The following is an 18119-nucleotide window of genomic DNA, read 5'->3' as shown; positions in this document are numbered from 1 at the left end:
TATACGTTGTAACTACCTTTTGTAATAAGCCTGTGTGATGGAGAACGTTCTTATATTTTAGCGATAACACACAAACTTTTCTACTCAATCGCATGTTCAAACTCGATACTTTAATTAGGGATACCCTGTATATGTTATGTACTTTTTAATCGAGTCTTTTTGATCAAGCTCTTATGATCGAGTTTTTCTTGAAAAGAAAGATTACTGTTAATTGAGGATGTAATCTTTTTGTATAAGATACACTTTCGGAATTCACCAGGGGAGAGTTTTCTGGACAAAATATTCCGAAGTATGGGAAATCCATCGATTATGGGCTAAACTTTTTGTCAATTTTACAAACTCATATCATGCTCTCACAAAGATGAACACTAATAAGCACAAACCCCGTAAAAATTTATTCGAGAATATCGAGCTGAAGTCTTTTGCCAAATATAATTGTCACAGTCAACAAGTTTCACCTATGTCTTCCACGAACCCAATAGTTTGAAAACGACGTAAAATCAATCCAATACTTCACTTTCAACCATTCAGCTGTTGGGTCCGTGGACATTACAATCAAGGATTTATTATACACTGGATATACAAGTAACAGATTTTTGCCGATTTCTCGTGTACTAGCTATGTCCGCAGTAATGATATTATTGTTCACTCTCCTTCCCTCATTAAATGTTTTTTCGAAGCATTTTTATTGCATTTCTTATCGAAAAACACTCATCCAATTCCCAAAAGAGACTTAAAACTTTCCTGTGAGAGTCAGATTCTTCCACTTAATTGATAATTATACGTCGTTATGACGTTTCAAGCTGTGAGAAAGATGCAAAAGACGTGTTGTGTATAAGAAATTGAATGTTGACACCGGAAATTTTCAAACTTCAACCTAAAAAAAACCACCTTGCCACCACGTGCCTCCAAAGGATTTTCATACCACAGTGGAGCCAAGACACTCAAGTCTTATGTATGCTAATTTCAGCTCTTCTGGGGACAGTCTTAGAAAGATATTTCCAATTGAAAATTTCGTGTCACTATAAGCATTTTGTCTGAATTTCTTGTCTAATGATGATTTTCTCACACCAGATTTCACAAATGTATCCAGCTTGGTATGCCATCCTTACTTTCAAAATGTACAAAAAGAAAGAGCTGGAGAACTTTTTTAAAATAAGACTGATAAACATTTTTTTAAATCAGACATCTTCGAGCCGCCATGACAGTTGTCCTTTGCGGACAAAGCTTGAACATCAATTGTTTTCTGAAACAATGAAAATACAATGATCGCTCTCCATCGTTTTATGAGTCGTTTATCCAGTGTATAATAAATCTTTGTTACAATGGTGCATATTATGAATACTTACTTTTTTCCAGGTGTACTTTTGAATTTTCTGTCATATTTCGTGTACGATGAGATGAAGCCAAATATTGCCGGTATAGAAGACGCAAATACACCCTAAAAATGAATGCATAACTTTTGATGTAGCTGTTCACTCTCTCTAATTCGAACTAGAAAGTGGAATTTTATTTGTTCGAATAACAGAGATATTCGAATTATAGAAAGTATTTTAAGAAGGTTTATCCTTGACAGGGATCGGAAACAAGTTCGAATTATAGGAAGATTTGAATAATAGAAGTTCGAATAAGCGAGAGTTTACTGGTATCTGTCTCGTTTGAAATGAAGAAGAAATAGATAATTGTTGGACGTTATGGATTTTAGATGGGCGTTAAAGTAATGTTGTGTGTTTCAAGGACAATACATAATAGTTATCGGACAGTTGCGAGTACAATATGAGAAATATTTTACGAGTTCCGAGATTTTTCCGTACAATGTTGCAAAATATACGGAAAAAATCCGGAACGAGTGAAATATTTGCATATTATACGAGCAAATATCTGATAACTGGTTTATCGGTGACCCAATAAATGCACTTTTTGTGTTGGAAAAAAGCGCAGGGCACTTTTGTAAGAATGTGACGTTAGATTGCTGCTACCGCTACAATGCAACAACATCTTTTCGTCAATTTATATTTTTACATGTAAAATACAAGATATATTGTACTCTTTATAACCAATCAGATTATGCAGATTCTTTTTGGATCGCGGATAAATGGAAGTGTATAAGAAACCTTACCAGTCCACAGATGATGAAAATCATGCAGAAGATGCGTCCCATTATTGTTTTACATGAATAATCACCATAACCCACCGTCGAAAATGTCACCTAAAATACACAAAAATGATTAAAAGGTAGTAATGTGGTTAGTCTAACACAATAGACCTTTTTTCAAAGAGGCCACCCTGTTGAATAATTATGTAGTCCAGCAGAAAAAACAATGATAAAACCATGCATAATTATTACAATATGCATGATACTGTAATTATGCATGGCTCTATCATTGTTTTTATGGCTGGACTACATAATTATTCAACAGGACATCCACTTTGAAAAAAGGTCTATACTAGGCTGCTGACATCCACTAGCAGATTCCTGCTCCTTATAGCCCCTATACTACCTGGGGTTTGGTAGAGGTCTGCGATTTAGACTAACACAATACTAATTCACTTCTTTTTAGTGTCAACAAAGGGCTCGATGATATTTCAGAGTAGTTTAAGTTGTTAAGAATGAAACAGATTTTGGTACTCAAAGTTTCATGCCACCCGTATGGGCAACAATGATGACTACACGTTTTTTTTATAAGAACGTCAAAATTTTTCGAAGCCTTCGGATGTTCTTAGTTTTTTTGATTTGAAGCCTAAAAATGTTTCTTAAAATGTTCTTATTTTCAGCATTTTTTGAGCATTTTGATGTAGTTTCTTAAGAAGTTGCATGTTTTTAAGTCTCCAAAGCCTTAGTATGTTCTTAGAATGTTCTTAAATTTTTGGGCCTCGAAGCCTTATGTTCTTATATAGTTTGCTCTTATAAAAAAAAACGTGTAGCTAAAGAATTTGGGGATGGATGGGTATTGGAAATTTGGAAACAAAAGTGACTTACTATCATGAAATACAAACATTCAAAATAATTGAGTGGATTACTGTTTGAATAATTGTGTGGTGCCCAAAAATCACCTGTATTCTCAACCTAAAACGGAAAGTCATAATATTATTGTTATACCACCATACCGCCATTTGGATATCATTAGGTATAGACGTAAACAAGTGGTTTGCATAAAGAATTACCGACTCTATAAATGTAATATATTGTCTTTCTATAATGGAAATGTCTTGGCGATAATGTAAGTTTTTTTGACGCTGACGTCATAGGAGGGAGGCTAGCAAATGACCATAGGTGCGGTCTTTAATGATGAGTTTTTTAAGCTTCCCAAAGTGCACTGTATGGGTCGAAATGAGAGAGTGCTCTGTAAGGGTGTAAAAAGTGGGAACAACGAAGTTTTTCAGGTTTAATTTTGTAAAGTCTGACCGTAAGGATTGATTTTTTGCCCAAATTTACCCAAATTTGGCTAAATTTTCCCTACACTGCAAAGGTCCGATAATGTGAGTTTTTTTTGGTGCTGACGTCATAGGAGGGAGGCAAGCAACCAAACGACTGTAGGTGCGGCCCTTAATGGCATTTTTAGTATTTTAAAAATTTAATCGTAAGGACTGAATTTTCGCCCAAATTTACCCAAATTTGGCTAAATTTCCTCCACACTGCAAGGGTCCGATTTTATAGACCAGTCATCTAGAGGGTAATTACTCAGTAATTACTCACTCCTTGAAACAGAATGAAGCAATCTTAAAAAGTTTTACAATTTTAGTCCATTCATTTGAAGGAAGTTTTTTTTTCGCTATCGCGTGGAAACCATGTCGTATTAGATTAATTCTCTTTTGGAACGGCTTTAACATAGTACGAAAATAGATTGCTTAAAGTGAATGAATACACCTTTTCTACCGTAACCGCCAATTGCCGCGCGGGCATTTTTTTATCCGCTTTATCCGTCGTAGCGTTATGTCCACACCTATAGATAATAGCAAAATGTGTCAAAAAAGGATTGGATCAAGTAATTATCGAATAATTAAGTGGCACGCGCCTGGACCACGCGACTACGGTCGAAAAGGTGTATTAAAGTGTACATATATTTTATACTCACCAAATGTATCATACCGGTCGACGAAAGAACTACTGTCATGAAATTCACAACGACCGTCCCAATTTCTATAAATTTCCTGAAAATTCAAAGGAAGAATATTTGAGGCTATACTTTCTTATCCACCCTATCATGCCCTGCTTTCATCAATGTTACTAATTTTCATTTTGAAAATTTGAACTGATTTATAAATAATTTAGGGCAAAAAAATGGGTTTTTGAAAATTAATTTCATTTTTTTCAGACCATTTAATTGTAACCGAAACAAAATATAATTTCCCCGATAAGGGCCAATAAGGTAGGTGATCAGAGAAAATCTAAGGCAAATCTGTAATGGCGCTGTTTTTAATAGGTTGAACTATGTGCAAAAATATTTCAGGAATGCATGTTGCTTATATGTTTAGGTTTTAGGTAACAAGAGGGTATCTTTATACGCCTTTTCGACCGTAGTCGCGTGGGCATTTCTTGTCTGCTTTATCCCACTAAATCCTTTTTTGACTCATTTTTCTATTGTCTTTTGGCACGAAAAAAGGACTGGGACGGTTTTAGTGGGTTAAAGCGAACAAATAAATGCCCGCGCAGGAATTGGTGGCTACAGTCAAAAAGGTGTATCACCATTTCTCAATCAAGCAAATATCGATTTTTCGTCTTCAACCAGCAAATTTAGTGTAAAAACAAAAACTTACCCCGTTTCTATTAAATTCAAGTAGATGAGAATATCTGGCAACTTTCGTATGTATACCACACGTAGAAATCTCAATCCTGTAAAAAAAACGCGCAGTGCGTGGAGTCTCTTTAAATCTGTGTCCTCTATAACTTACGTATTCTTAACTCGAAGAAGTGTTATAGTGCCTTCAATCTAATAATACCTTACAAGCCTTACTCTATAACTCAAAATTTCCTTAACTCGAACAAATTTGTATTCCCCCGTGCGTGTACGAGTTATGGAGACTCCACCAATAAGTTTCTCAAAGATTAATGAACGTTGGTTATACTGCATCTTCTCGCACGTCAAACTAATCAAACTTTCACGATTAATTTTGTTCATAGTAAAAGAGGACCAAATTCAAATCACGCAATCACGCAAATAATCACACATCACAATATAAATTTCCTTTCTATCACGATCACGTTGATCACGTAACGTAGCGGCCTGGCTTAATTTTCTTGGTGGTGCAAATTATGAAATTGGCGCCCCTGGTATTTTTGTCCTTAATTGCGCCCTCCACCATTAAGTGTGAAAATATTAAACTGTAAGAGCAGTGACTGGTTGAAAGTAACGCCCGGAATCTCTGAGTTAACAAACTTTTATTTATACGAAGGTGGTGATAATGATAACGCGATATCTATTTCCTTGTTATTTCCTGGTCTTTACTCTCCATTAAAGATCAATGGCTGAAAGAGGCCCCAAAAATTCGAAAGTTGGCAGGAATAAGGGTTCTTTGTAAATGTGGCGCCGCAGGCAAAAAAAAATTGGTGTAAGAAAGGTCAAACAGATTAAAAGATATTCTAAAAGGGAGAAAATCAGTTCTCATAAGGCCACAAAAACCACAGCGAGCAGTTTCGATCAATCTGTCAGTTTGGGGGTGAGCATCCTCTTTAACCCCTGGTGGATACACAACACTTCTCTTGCTTTGACTTTTCGCAATTCAATGTTGATAGCAGTTTTGTAAAAATTCGTAAAATAAAAGGAAGCGCCGCAGGCGAAAAAAATTTACATTGCACTTATAGAAGGCGATAAAAACGTGTCAAAGGGCGCCAAATCGCCCAACCAGACATCAAAAACAAATTTGGCGCCCCCTTGAAAAGCTTTTTTGGCGCCCCTCTCAGGTCTTTCTGGGTGGTGCACTGCACACCCTGCACCCCCTGCCAGGCCGCCACTGATCACGTTGGCTCCTCTTGGATCACGCAATCACGCATTTTAAAATTTTGAATCATGTACTCACTAACTTGAAAAAACGCCAATCACCCCATCATGAAAACCGCTGGGGGGGGGGGAGGGGGCTCGTAAAAGGAATAAGATATAATAAGAGGGTTCTTAATATTTACAACAAAGACAAAATATTAGCGGGGAATAGTTATTATAAATGACCAAATTTTTCTGTCAAAGCGACCAAATTTTGTCTCGATAACAATTTTGCCCGACTAAGTTCCCTTCTCCGATAGAATTTTAACATGCTTACCAAGCCATGCTTTTTGTTGCAATGCTTGAATGATAACGATTGGAATTGTCAATATATCGACTAACGTGTAAATGTTTAACCCCCAAAACGCCAACTTGTCTGTCGCTATGATAAACTATGAGAGAAAAATATAATTGAACAATTCATTCACTGACATACAGGGTGTCTGGAAAAAAGTATCGAGTTCGAACATGATTCTGAGTAGAAAGATTTCAGATATTCCTTAATGGTTATTTGAAAGGCCAAATTGATGAATACAAAAGAATGAGAAATATCAGAATGACCATGATTAAAAGGTTTGGTTGCGAGCGAAGCGAGCACAAATCTTTGGGGATTTCAAAAGCCAAGATGAAAGTTTTCTATTTCCAGAAAATTTACTAGACTTCATTCAGGACTATTTCCTTCAAACCCCATATTCTTTTCCAGACAAGTATGCCAATTCTAGACTTTTCTACAGAGGTATGTCAATTATTCCAGATTTTTTACAGACTTTCCAGACATTTCCCAACTTTCACCTAATGCCAGACATTTCTGACAGACCTAGCAACCCTGATAATGAAGACTTACCCTGAGAAGGAAATGGAAAGCAAAGAAACTGTATAGACATAATTCCAATAACCAGATCTGTGTGTGAATTCCATGTGCAAAATCGTGCTTGTCGCAATACTCTATAGGGCTAAAAAAATACGATATACTTATAAATCATGGTTAGCGATGTATTGGCTAAACTATAGCAAAAAAAAATTAATCATGTCAGTAAAGCGGAAGGCGTTAGCTAAAATAGGACAGTTGCTTAGAAGAACGAGGAAAATTTGGCTAGAGGATACTTTCAAGCCTCTCTGCTGAGAAATTTTCTTCCCACGCTTACCTGGCTTCTATGCGCTCTTTTCTATGTGGTATCATCTCAGTGCGACTAGCGTCCTAGTCTATTATTGGCATTTCTGAGTACTATTTCGTCGTTTTTCGAAACTTAAAGTTTGGGCGAGAATGGCGATTTCCGCACTTTTGAGTTTTTGGATGTTTAATAATGTTAATGAATGCGTTATTACAGTAGACTAAGCCTGGGACTCACTGACACTGGATTAAAAGATACTTACAATTCGTATGAAATGAATAGATATGAAATGAAAGCCGCCATGTTCAAGACAAATGACGTCACCACCTATAACAAAACAAAGACAAGGATTCTGAGTAGATCCTGACTACTGCGCAAACTCCAGAGCTTTTGAACGCGTTAATAGACCTTTTCATAAATTACGTTACAAACATCACTATTTTGCCTCGTATTCAAACAATTTTCACAGTGATCATATCCCCTGAGAGATTAAATGATTTTTTTATAAATAGAAAGTAGTTGTAATAGAATCTGCTGGGAGCTAATCACCATGGATTTCTATTGTAATACCCCCGAAACAATCCCACAATACATCGCTTTTCTAGAAAAATCAAAAACTCCGATTAGATCTATTAGAGCAACTGTTACTTTTTAATCCAGTCAAAAGTAAATTCGGTTTTTCGAATATATTTGCTCAAGAAGCAGGTCAGATCGTTGCATTTACCGCATATCTTTAGGGCAGAGTTTCTCGCTGGTAGTATATGGGGATGATCTGTTGCAAGGCTACGAAAAATAGGATTTGAGGACTCTAGTCTCGACGTTTTAAACGGTCTAACACGTCTTTAAAAGAACAAATTATATAAGAACACAAGGCTTCCATGGCCAAAATATCGAGAACAATTTAAGAACAGCTTTAAGGTTTCGCAAACTCTAAAACACCAGATTTCTTAAAGGAAATCGAATAAAGATACTCTAAAAATTGTAAAATAAAGAACAGCGCAAAGAACATTTTTAGGCTTAAAACTCAAAAAGCTAAGATAATCCAAAGACTCCAAAAATCTTTGGATGTTCTTATAAAAAAATAAAATAAGAGTGATATCGTTTGCTTTTTCACGTTGGATTGGTACGGATGTGGAGCAAGATCAGTCAGAAAAAGGAAAAGGAAAACAATTTTTGCTTATATCATCATAATATAACAATAGGCAGACACTGTCCTGATATGAAATATGTGTCTGATATGAAACGGGGACACTTATGTAAAAATAAAACTTTTAAAAAGAAAGGATTCTTACCAGACATTTTCCAAGTACACTTTTACCGGTATCGAGATTGACAGCGAACTCTTTCAGTTGCAAATACCATGCTTTATACTCTTCCATCGGCTTCCGTGAATCTTTTTCGTCTTCCGGTAATTTAAATTGCCATTTTTTAATGACTTTCCAAAAGATTCGACCAATCAGAATGCAGATGAAACCAGATACATAAATGGCTAATGAAGCTAAGATATAAACATACCAAGAGCGTTCGTTGCTAGGCAAATCGATAGTAACAGAACAGTTAGCAAGTGTTGAATCCATAATGGCGCTTTAGCTACGGTATTTCAGGTTCAAAAGGAGATTGTAGTGGTTCTAGGTTACATTATTGGATTGTATGAACATAATTTGAGTAAATCTGAAAAATAAAATAAGAATGTCAATCTTTAGATTCGCAATAAATTAGCAAACTAGTTTGTTAATTAATAATATCAGAGGGCGAGAACATAAAGGTGGCGGGCGTTTGCTAGAATAGGAGCTGCGTAGGAGAACGAGCAAAATTTGGTGAAAGGCTGCTGATTAATTTTCAGCCCTTGCTGCCGAAAAAACGTCTTCTTACGCTTACGTAACTCCTACGCTCACTTTTCCCGCGTCATACCGCTCCAGCCCGACTGGCGTGTCAGTCTAGATTCGGAAAAGAATAGATAGAAATGGACTAATATTGTACACTTACCAGATTTTTCATTAGCTAAGATTACCTCGTTTTTTTCTTAGGAATTAAACAAGGTAACGAGAAATACCGATCCTAAACGAAAATGTCTATCCGGAAATTTTCATAGATTTTCTTTGATATGAAACTTTTGATAGAACATAGTAAAAAATTTGATTATCGTAAAGAATTAACGATAAAAGAATGTGATCATGAAGAAATAAAAGCAAAACCTTCAGCCCCTACCGCCCGTCGGAAAAATTTTCTTTCTACGCGTACCTAACTACTACGCTCACATTCCCGCGTGATATTGTTCCAAGATTGACTGGCCTGATAGTCGAAGATTCATATCCAAAACACAAACCAAATTTCTCATACTAAAGTTTCAATTGCTTTGACTCTCGCTAATTCAAACCCAAACGGGAAATATAATTTGTTCGAATTACAGAGAGATTCGACTCTTAAATGAATTAGCGCCGTAATCAAATATAAGATTCGTCATCGATTCAAAGTAATCGGTTCACATAATATTAAGAAAAACTCCTGAAAAACTTAAAGTATCTAAATGGTAAAGGTTAAGGCCCGTTTTAAATCACACTTATAGAACAGTTATTTGGACATAGATAGCATCACTTCTCTTTAACCTTTTAACAGTATTTTTGTTACCATGATATTCAACTGCTACACATTTTTTTTATAAGAACAAACTATATAAGAACATAAGGCTTAGATGGCCAAAATGTCAAGTCCAAGTTAAGATCATTTTAAGGCTTTGCCGACTCTAAAACACGCGATTTCCTTGGAGAATGAACAAAAATACTCGCAAGATGTTAAAAATAAGAACATGATAAGAACACGTTTAGCTCAAAACTCAGCATATAAAAACATTTTGGATGCTCTTATAAAAAAAACGTGTATCATGTTTATAAAGTTTGTTTGTGTTTGAAATCTGTAAAGAATCATGACGTAAACAACGTAAATCCTTTTTCCAATGGTATCGTCGACAAGGCTGCTGGTTTCCGCTTAGACTAGAGAGTCTACACGCTTTTTTTAATAAGAATACACTTTATAAGAATGTCCATGATTAAAATGGCCAAAAAAATTAAGAGTATCACCATCATGGGATTTTGCTACTTAAGCTATCGAATGCTATTTTCAGAAGAGCATTTTCAATTAAAAATTGTCAATTACCCCCAAGTAAGGCTCACCCTTTCACAAAAATGCCATTTTATGATTGAGGCGTATGTACTAAATGTTAAATTTAGTCTGAATTAGGATCCTAACCTAAGAATGCTGTAAGAATATTTTAGGATGAATCTCTCAAAAAAGTTAAGAATATCCATGATGAAATGGATTTACACCATTCTTATAAAAAAAGCGTTTCCTTCTGTCTGAACTTTGCTTTTTGATAATTTTTGATGAAGCTGAGTCCAGTGAAGTAGACCAGACTTGACGAGGTTGCCATTTTTAAAAGGAAATGTTAAAAATCCAAATAACAAAAAAACTAACTTGGAGTTGAAAAATTTAATTCCGAATGAGAAAAAAAATCAATAACAGATTTCAAATCCCTTATTTTCAAATAAAAACATTGCTTTATCCTAATTTTACCTTCTAAAAACAACTAAAATCTGGACAAAAGCATATTAACATATAATACCGGGCCACTTAATCGTGCCATCCCGTCATAAAAAAGCTTTAAGTAGACCCCGGGCTAGTATCCGCTAAAAGATTCGTGCTGCGGTTTTGTAGAGGTCTGTGATTCAGACTATAAGGAGCATGAATCCGTTAGTGGATGCCAATGGCCTAGTAATCCATTTGTCAAATACCGGTATACCAGAAACGTAAACCTTAACGGTTCACCTTCCCGACAAGCACCGGTAAATGGAACTACGTACACCGACCATACAGGTAGTTGTTCGGTAAAATGCTGACATACCGTATGAGACTGATGGTCTCCACTAAAGCTTTAATTCATTCTTTGAACCACCAAAATATTTCTTAAAAGTTCACCAAAGCAATTGAAATAAATAAAATACTTGGCTATCATAACCATTTTAACATTTAACTAACTACAATCGGCGCTGAAATATTTGGCACAAAAATTCCCTCTTTAAATTCCACTTTAAAATCACAAGTGATTATTAAGTATTTTAAAGTACGGTTAGAAAGTAAACCTCTGAGTTTTGACGGTAGACTTGGGATCACATGATTTAAAAGCTCAAAAATTTTCCAATATGGCTGAGAACATAGCCTGGAAGCCACTTAGCCCCTTCAAATCGAAGAATCCCATGAAACAAAGTGGAAGTTGTGAAATTGCAATTCTCACCCGAGTTTTAAATCCTGAGAAACGTTAAAATACCCAAAATTGCCAATATATTTCGATACTGATTGTAGATTCAATGTTAGATCTACTCTTAACAGTCCCGTGAGTACTCTAAGGTCCCAAATAGACGTCCTCACCCGCTTATTAATTTTCAAAAATTTTTCGGACCCCCCGTTCTCATTAGGACCCCCCCCCCCCCGTTTATTAATTTTCCAGTATTTTTGTTTTTGGGTTGAATTGTAAATCAGGCTTAATCTATTTCGAACGTTACTATAAAGGAAAGTTCTAAATATTTTCAGCCCTCCCGTTTATCATATTTTGCTCTTTTGTTCAGACCCCCCTATTATTCGGGACCTTACAGTAATCAATGTTTGATTTGGATAAACCTATCTAAATTGCTTAGATCATAGATCTAAGATCCAACAAAAAGCAATAGTTTTTACTACGCTACTTCAACAAATTTCAAACCAAATGTAATTCAAAGTCTGAAACTTGAGACTGAAACACGAAATGTAACCACAAAATTTAATATTGAGGTATGTCGTCTATTACTGTTATCTTAATAAAAGAAACAAGATAGTATCATTTCTATAGATACAGTAGTAGATCCATAGAGAATAAGAGAAGGGAGGGATATTTTGACAAAGAATCTGTCATTATATGGACATGTATGTAAACCTCAATATTAAACCTATTCATTGCCAATCCCATCTGTGGTATTTCAATCTTTTTAAAAGCTAAATTGCCTTTTAATTTATTACTTAGTTTTAAGTCTTTAATAAGATCAAGAGATTAAATTGGAATTAATCGTTTCAATCGCCAATCGCGATGTCTGCAATAGTTGGATTGTTTGTACAGCCCTGTTTCACAGACCCGGGGACCCGGAAAATTTTGCAAACCGAGGACCCCAGCCCAACTAGAAAATTTTGCAAAAAATCTGATTCCCATCAGGAAAAATACATACCATACAATTTCAACCCCATTCGATATTCAATGTAAAATTTGCACTCCAAAATCTTCCTCTCTGGATTTTTTTTATCTTGGAACAATAGAATTTCTATCCCCATTGGGATTTCGATAAAAGTTTTTATCCCCACTGTGGGAAAAAGTTCCTGTCGTGGCTGTGTGGGTATGTTTATGTGTTTGTTGAAATTAAAGTACTATTTGACTATCGTGACACCATGGCACCAGTACCTTGAGTAACCAAAGCTACATCGTCAAAAGTATTCGAGGGAACCTAGCGCTCTCCATGCATTTACACCGCTATTGAGTAGTGCTGCCATTAGGGTACCACTTTTCAAAAATCTCCGATCAAAGATTTTGCTTGGCCGGGATTGAGAAACTTGGTCCAGGGTATATAAACGTCAGTGTTATTTACGCATGTCACGGTACTGTTTTAAAAGCCTTGCTGCTACCAGAGATTTCTCTGCTGCTACAATAGAATTATTGGTTTAACTTTCAGAGAGAATCTTGTCTCAGATTTGTACTGTCAGCGTAACCAAGCTACCGATATTTTAACTTCACTGTTGATTGCCCACAACACAACAGAGCGGATGGTGATTGTTTCCTACTATACCAACTACCGACAAACTTTAAATAAAGGCTGAAAACAACCATTTCAAACGCATTATTTGGTCTTTACTCTTTTTTAAGATTAATTCTTGCCGACCAATCAAAACGATGATATTTTTTTGGGTCGGCAATAAGTACTAGTTATCACATGACTTTGAATGCAATACGAGAAATATTTTATGAGTTTGATTTTTAGTGTCTTTTATGGAAGAGCTCCAAAGAAAAAGTTTATTCGAAAATATTTTTGTTGCGTTTTTCCCTATGAATCACAAGTCAGTTGCACCCAAAGTCAGTTAATTTCGGTTGTTTTGTTTTGATTTTTCTCACGCCGCTTACCGAGTCCCCCAAAGTCAACGCTGTACATAGGTTTTCACGAAAGTTAAGGCAAAACAATTAGGTTAAACCCCAGGTCAGCAACTACACCATATAACCCTATTACATTACGGTAATTTATAATTTCATCGGTCGAAATTGTCGATATTAAAAAAAGAAAACGTCCAAGAAAATAATTATCTACAGCAAATATCATCCTCTGCGTTTGATAGAATATTCCCAAAAACAGCCTAGCAAGTAAGAAAAACGGGAGCAAATTATCTAAAGATTGTTGTGATGAAGAACAAAAAACAAATATGGATTAAGACATATTTTTTTGGAACAAGATTAGACACAAAACAAAAGAGAATGGGATTTTCATTTAATCCAATTTTTCCGGATATCAACATTCTCTTTGGATAGGGAGATTAAGAAAAACCGCAAAAGTTCAAAACAAAGAAATTTCATTTCGTGGCTGTGTAGGTTTATAAGGAATTATGTGATAAAAAAAAAGTTTGTAGGCATGGAGTTCATTCTTCTTTCTCTTCTCCCGCAACCGGGCCCCCTCTCTGCTGGAAAATTGGCAAATTAAGTAAAATTCCTTTAATTATAATCTGTAGGTGTGAAAAAGTAGCCTTTAATACCCACCAATGGTAAAACTTCTCAATGGTTTTATCGATATAATAACTCTGAATCGTACGGTGGCCGTGAGAGGACAGCGCTTTTTTTTCAACAGCGCGTTTTTTTTTCAATAGCGCGTTTTTTTTCAACAGCGCGTTTTTTTATGTCAACGCGTTTTTCTTTCCCATGTTTTTTTGCTCTCATTATTTAGGTGTTGAGTGCAGCATAAAGTAGGAAGGCTTTAAACATACAAAATGGTTTATTGTACTGAATGTGAACGGGTGTTGGATGACGATGGGGCAGTATTTTGTTCTCATTGTGGAACCAAAACCTATTGTCGTCAGAGGAGATTATAAGGCAAGATGTAACTGATGAACGTGAAATAATCGAGCATTATTTTAAAGAGGGCTTGTTGAAATATAAGCAAATCGTCCTCCTGTTGAGGATTTACCATGGTATTGATATGAGTGAAAGGACATTGAAACGTCGTTTAAAGACTTATAATCTATCACGAAGTTTTACAGATATCACAATACCTGCTTTATCTGCTTTAATTTTACGTGAAATGGAAGGACCTGGACTCAGTATGGGATATCGAGCTATGTGTAATCATCTTAGACATTCTTTTGGTATTCGCGTAAAGCGGGATTTGGTGATGCAGTTGATGAGGGAGCTTGATCCTCAGGGTGTTTTGATTAGACGAAATCGACGATTAGATAGACGAGCTTATTCCTCCCCTGGTGCAAACCATTGCTGGCATGTGGATGGGTATGATAAGCTAAAACCTTATGGTTTAGCAATTCATGGTTGCATAGATGGATTTTCGCGGAAGATCCTCTGGCTTAAGGTAGTTGAATCAAATAACAATCCTATCATTATTGCATCTAAGTACTTAGAGATTGTGAGAGAGTTTAAATTTTACCCAACTATAATGAGAACAAATCTTGGAACTGAAAATGGAATCATGGCTGATGTTCATTGTTTTTTTGTCCAAAATGAGGATGCACATTTTTATGGCACTTCAGTTGCGAATCAAAGGATCGAGAACTGGTGGTCTTTTTTAAAGAGATCCTTTACTGGATGGATAATTGATTTCTTTAAAGAACTTGTTAGTGACGGAAGTCTTATCCCACGGACATCATTTAAAATGTGTGGGGTTCGTCTTTTCGAGATTTTTACAAAATCAACTTGATGATGTAAAACATGAATGGAACTCTCATTATATAAGAAAGTCACGACATGATACCATAGGAGGCATTCCGGATGTACTATTTTACGCTCCAGAGTCAGTCGATTTCGAAGACCGAAAAGTAAACCTAGACGATAATTTGATAGCTAACCTTTTAAAAGAAAGAAACATTCCCTAAGAAGCGACCTTAGCGGTTGAGGCTAACACAGATGAAGAGTTAAATGACTTTTTTCAATATGTTATAGAATCAGAAAATCTTATATTTCCACCAAACAACTGGGCAGCGGCAAGAGAGTTATTTTTGCAAATTATCAACAGATGTGTCTGATGACCTTTAAAATAAGTTTTATCTATGATACACAAGATTTATTTTTTCTTTATTAAGTTTAAATATATCATAAATTTTCGAACTGAGTTACATGAACAGCTAGTGAAATTCGAAACCCCCGAAACTCCCGTCTTCGCGTTTGCTCCCCATCCAGTTTGAAACTCATCTTAGATTATTGCTATGACTTTAAGAACAGATACTTTCGCACATATACTTTCACGAGGTTGCAAAATCGTGAAATTTCGCGAATCTTACTTTTGCTTTGGAACGAATTCATCGGATATAACTTTCGCGAATTTTAGAATGTATTTCATTTCGCAGGCAAAAAAGCGATAAAAATGCACTAAAACTGAAAACTGAGTATAAAATAGCAAAAAAGTTTACTTTTCCCGAAAAAAACTTGGCAGAAAATTTTGCGAAAAGGGCAAGAATCGTGAAAGAATTCGTGAAAGTTCTGCTCTAAAACTAATCACATAATACACCTATCAATCCTCTTAGCGACACTTTATGCATGTGAGGGGACTGGTAATGAGATTACTAGGACATTTCCTTACAGTCACGGTATCGAACACACAAAAGTAAAGGTTAGACTCCACCCTTTGCGCGCGCTGTATGCGATCGCCTCTTTTCAAGAAACGCATTTGGTCCATTCTACCGAAATGGTTGAAAACGCAATTACAAATTTTCATCCTAGGTGACGTCGAAAATGCACACTGCGCATTCGCATTGGCTAAAAATTTTATCCCTAGCGGAAAATAAGGATCTTGCTTTAGTAAGGGACAGAAAAACTCTAACTAAATCTAGTGTATTATATAAGATATCCTGTGGTACCAATTCAAAAAAACTTCGATCAAAGATGGCGGATAAAGCTTGGTCACATTCAAGCCAGTTCAACCGAAGAGAGCTTTAAAAGTATTCTTAGTTCAACAAAAGTCTTTTTTCCAATGATTTATGCGCCATCTTTGAAGAAAAAGACCACATAAGACCATTGAGTTTAGGGCTAGAGGAGAAACTTCTGGATGGGAAATGAAGCTACTTATTTCCCATCCAGAACGCCCGCGCGTGGTTTTTACACAAACGCCGGATTAAAAGTAAAATCTACCGCTAGATTTCAAAAATTGTAGTCCTTAAAAACAAAAGAAACGCTAGATACAATCCGTCGTCGTGATTACGGCGCGTTCCAGGCGCGTTCTGGATGGGAAATAAGTGGCTTCACTTTTTCTTGCCTGGGAAAGGCTAGAGATTCTTCTCTAGCCCTTCGGGCTTTAAACTCAATGTATAAGACCACTTTTCGGTACCGGCAATTTGTTCAATCAATCCATCTTCTCGCCTCAGGGGCGGTGCGACACCCCTGCAAAGCATGCACTCGCAGGGTATGCTCCGGAGTCATTTTTGTCGCAGCTTGTTTTTAGCCTACCCGGAGTTGTTTTTCCGGATCATTCGTTAGTGTCATTAGATTTATTTTACTGACTTAAAGTCCGCGGTAAATATAAGAAAACTGTTTATCAAGTCGCGTTACAGGAAGCCTGAATTCGAGTCTGTATTTTAGATTTTGTGAACAAAAGCGTTTTGCAGGCCTGCACCCTGTAAAATTTTGCAGAAAGACCTGGATGAGGTCAAAATGCAGGGTTTGCCCGGGATTTGATGGCTGTTAGTGTCAAAACGTTAAAAGTCAAGACTCGTCAAATGGCTTTAGATGCTTGGAGAAGGAAAAACAGAATAGACAGTCCTGATTTTATCTATTTTGTTGCAAATTCTGAAAAAAAAACGTGCTGTTGAAAAAAAACGCGCTATTCAAAAAAAAACGCGCTGTTGAAAAAAAAAACGCGCTGTTGAAAAAAAAAACGCGCTGTTGAAAAAAAAGCGCTGTCCTCTCTCGGCCACCGTAGAATCGAGTATACAACTTATTCATTTGCTTGTTCCACTCGTTCTGTTTAGCAGGGACGACACTTTTTACGGGACCGAAAAGTCTACAACACCCGTTATCTCCTTTTACTCCACTAAATATCTAAGCTGGAAGGAAGAATATCTTTAGAGATTATTTTGATTAAGACACATCAGCTTGGCAGCATGGGGTTAACATAGCAGCCGGTGTTTTTTAGGGCGCCAAAAGAAATACCAGGGGAGTAAAAAGCACCTCTGATTGCTAATTTCGACTCCCATTTGCTTTTGTGCCCTAAAAAGTAACATAGGAAGAAATGTCACAAAGTTTTGGTGTTCGCATTCGCTCTTGTAACGTTCTTGAAATATTGTCATATTTTTCTCAATATTGGTCGACGCCTTTGCAAAAGATTCAAATGACAGCATATGTGGACTAATATCATATTCTACTACAACAAGCTCTGATGTTTATGATGAAAGCCTTAGAATTCAAATTTACCTGATATCTAATCCAAAACTATGACATATGTGGCCTAAAAAGATGAAATCTAAGTAATTTAATCTACTCGAAAAATCAAATAAAAAATAAAAAAATATCCAAAAAAGCCAAACTTCGCCTGTCAAACATTAAGATCTCTATCTCAGATCTTAAAAGTTAACCAATCGTTTGAATTCTTTCAAAACAAACTTTATTTTCAATCCTCAACTGATCTAAATCCAAAAGAAACTTTATTTCTCATATTTCAAAACACAAAAAATATTGATATCCGTTTCAACAAATGTCAAAACAGAGATAGTATCAGAATTCAAATGTTTCAAAATTTGTCTTTTTAATATAAGA

General features: G+C 36.0%; 1 protein-coding gene across 3 annotated transcripts in view; it reads right to left on the bottom strand.

Annotated features, from left to right (window-relative positions):
* The window catches only part of LOC136800691 (calcium-activated potassium channel subunit alpha-1-like), a 78893-nt gene that overhangs the window by 34493 nt on the left and 26281 nt on the right, over positions 1-18119 (bottom strand). For 2 of the 3 annotated variants that reach the window (XM_067057479.1, XM_067057444.1), the window contains exons 2-10: positions 8383-8761; positions 7353-7417; positions 6823-6931; positions 6256-6370; positions 4759-4834; positions 4077-4152; positions 2981-3067; positions 2120-2209; positions 1350-1441 (exon numbers count right to left, since the gene is read on the bottom strand). In XM_067057479.1, the coding sequence (XP_066913580.1) occupies positions 1350-1441; positions 2120-2209; positions 2981-3067; positions 4077-4152; positions 4759-4834; positions 6256-6370; positions 6823-6931; positions 7353-7417; positions 8383-8667 (995 nt within the window). In that variant the 5' untranslated portion in view covers positions 8668-8761. Of the gene's footprint in view, positions 1-1349; positions 1442-2119; positions 2210-2980; positions 3068-4076; positions 4153-4758; positions 4835-6255; positions 6371-6822; positions 6932-7352; positions 7418-8382; positions 8762-13907; positions 13982-18119 lie in introns of those variants that run through there. The other variant, XM_067057381.1, reaches the window with a different exon arrangement.

The sequence above is a fragment of the Clytia hemisphaerica genome, unplaced genomic scaffold, assembly GCF_902728285.1.
Source record: "Clytia hemisphaerica strain Z4C2 unplaced genomic scaffold, Clytia hemisphaerica genome assembly, whole genome shotgun sequence".
Lineage (NCBI taxonomy): Eukaryota > Metazoa > Cnidaria > Hydrozoa > Leptothecata > Clytiidae > Clytia > Clytia hemisphaerica.
Note: the sequence above shows the minus strand (reverse complement) of the source record. Positions and strands in the feature narration are given on the sequence as shown.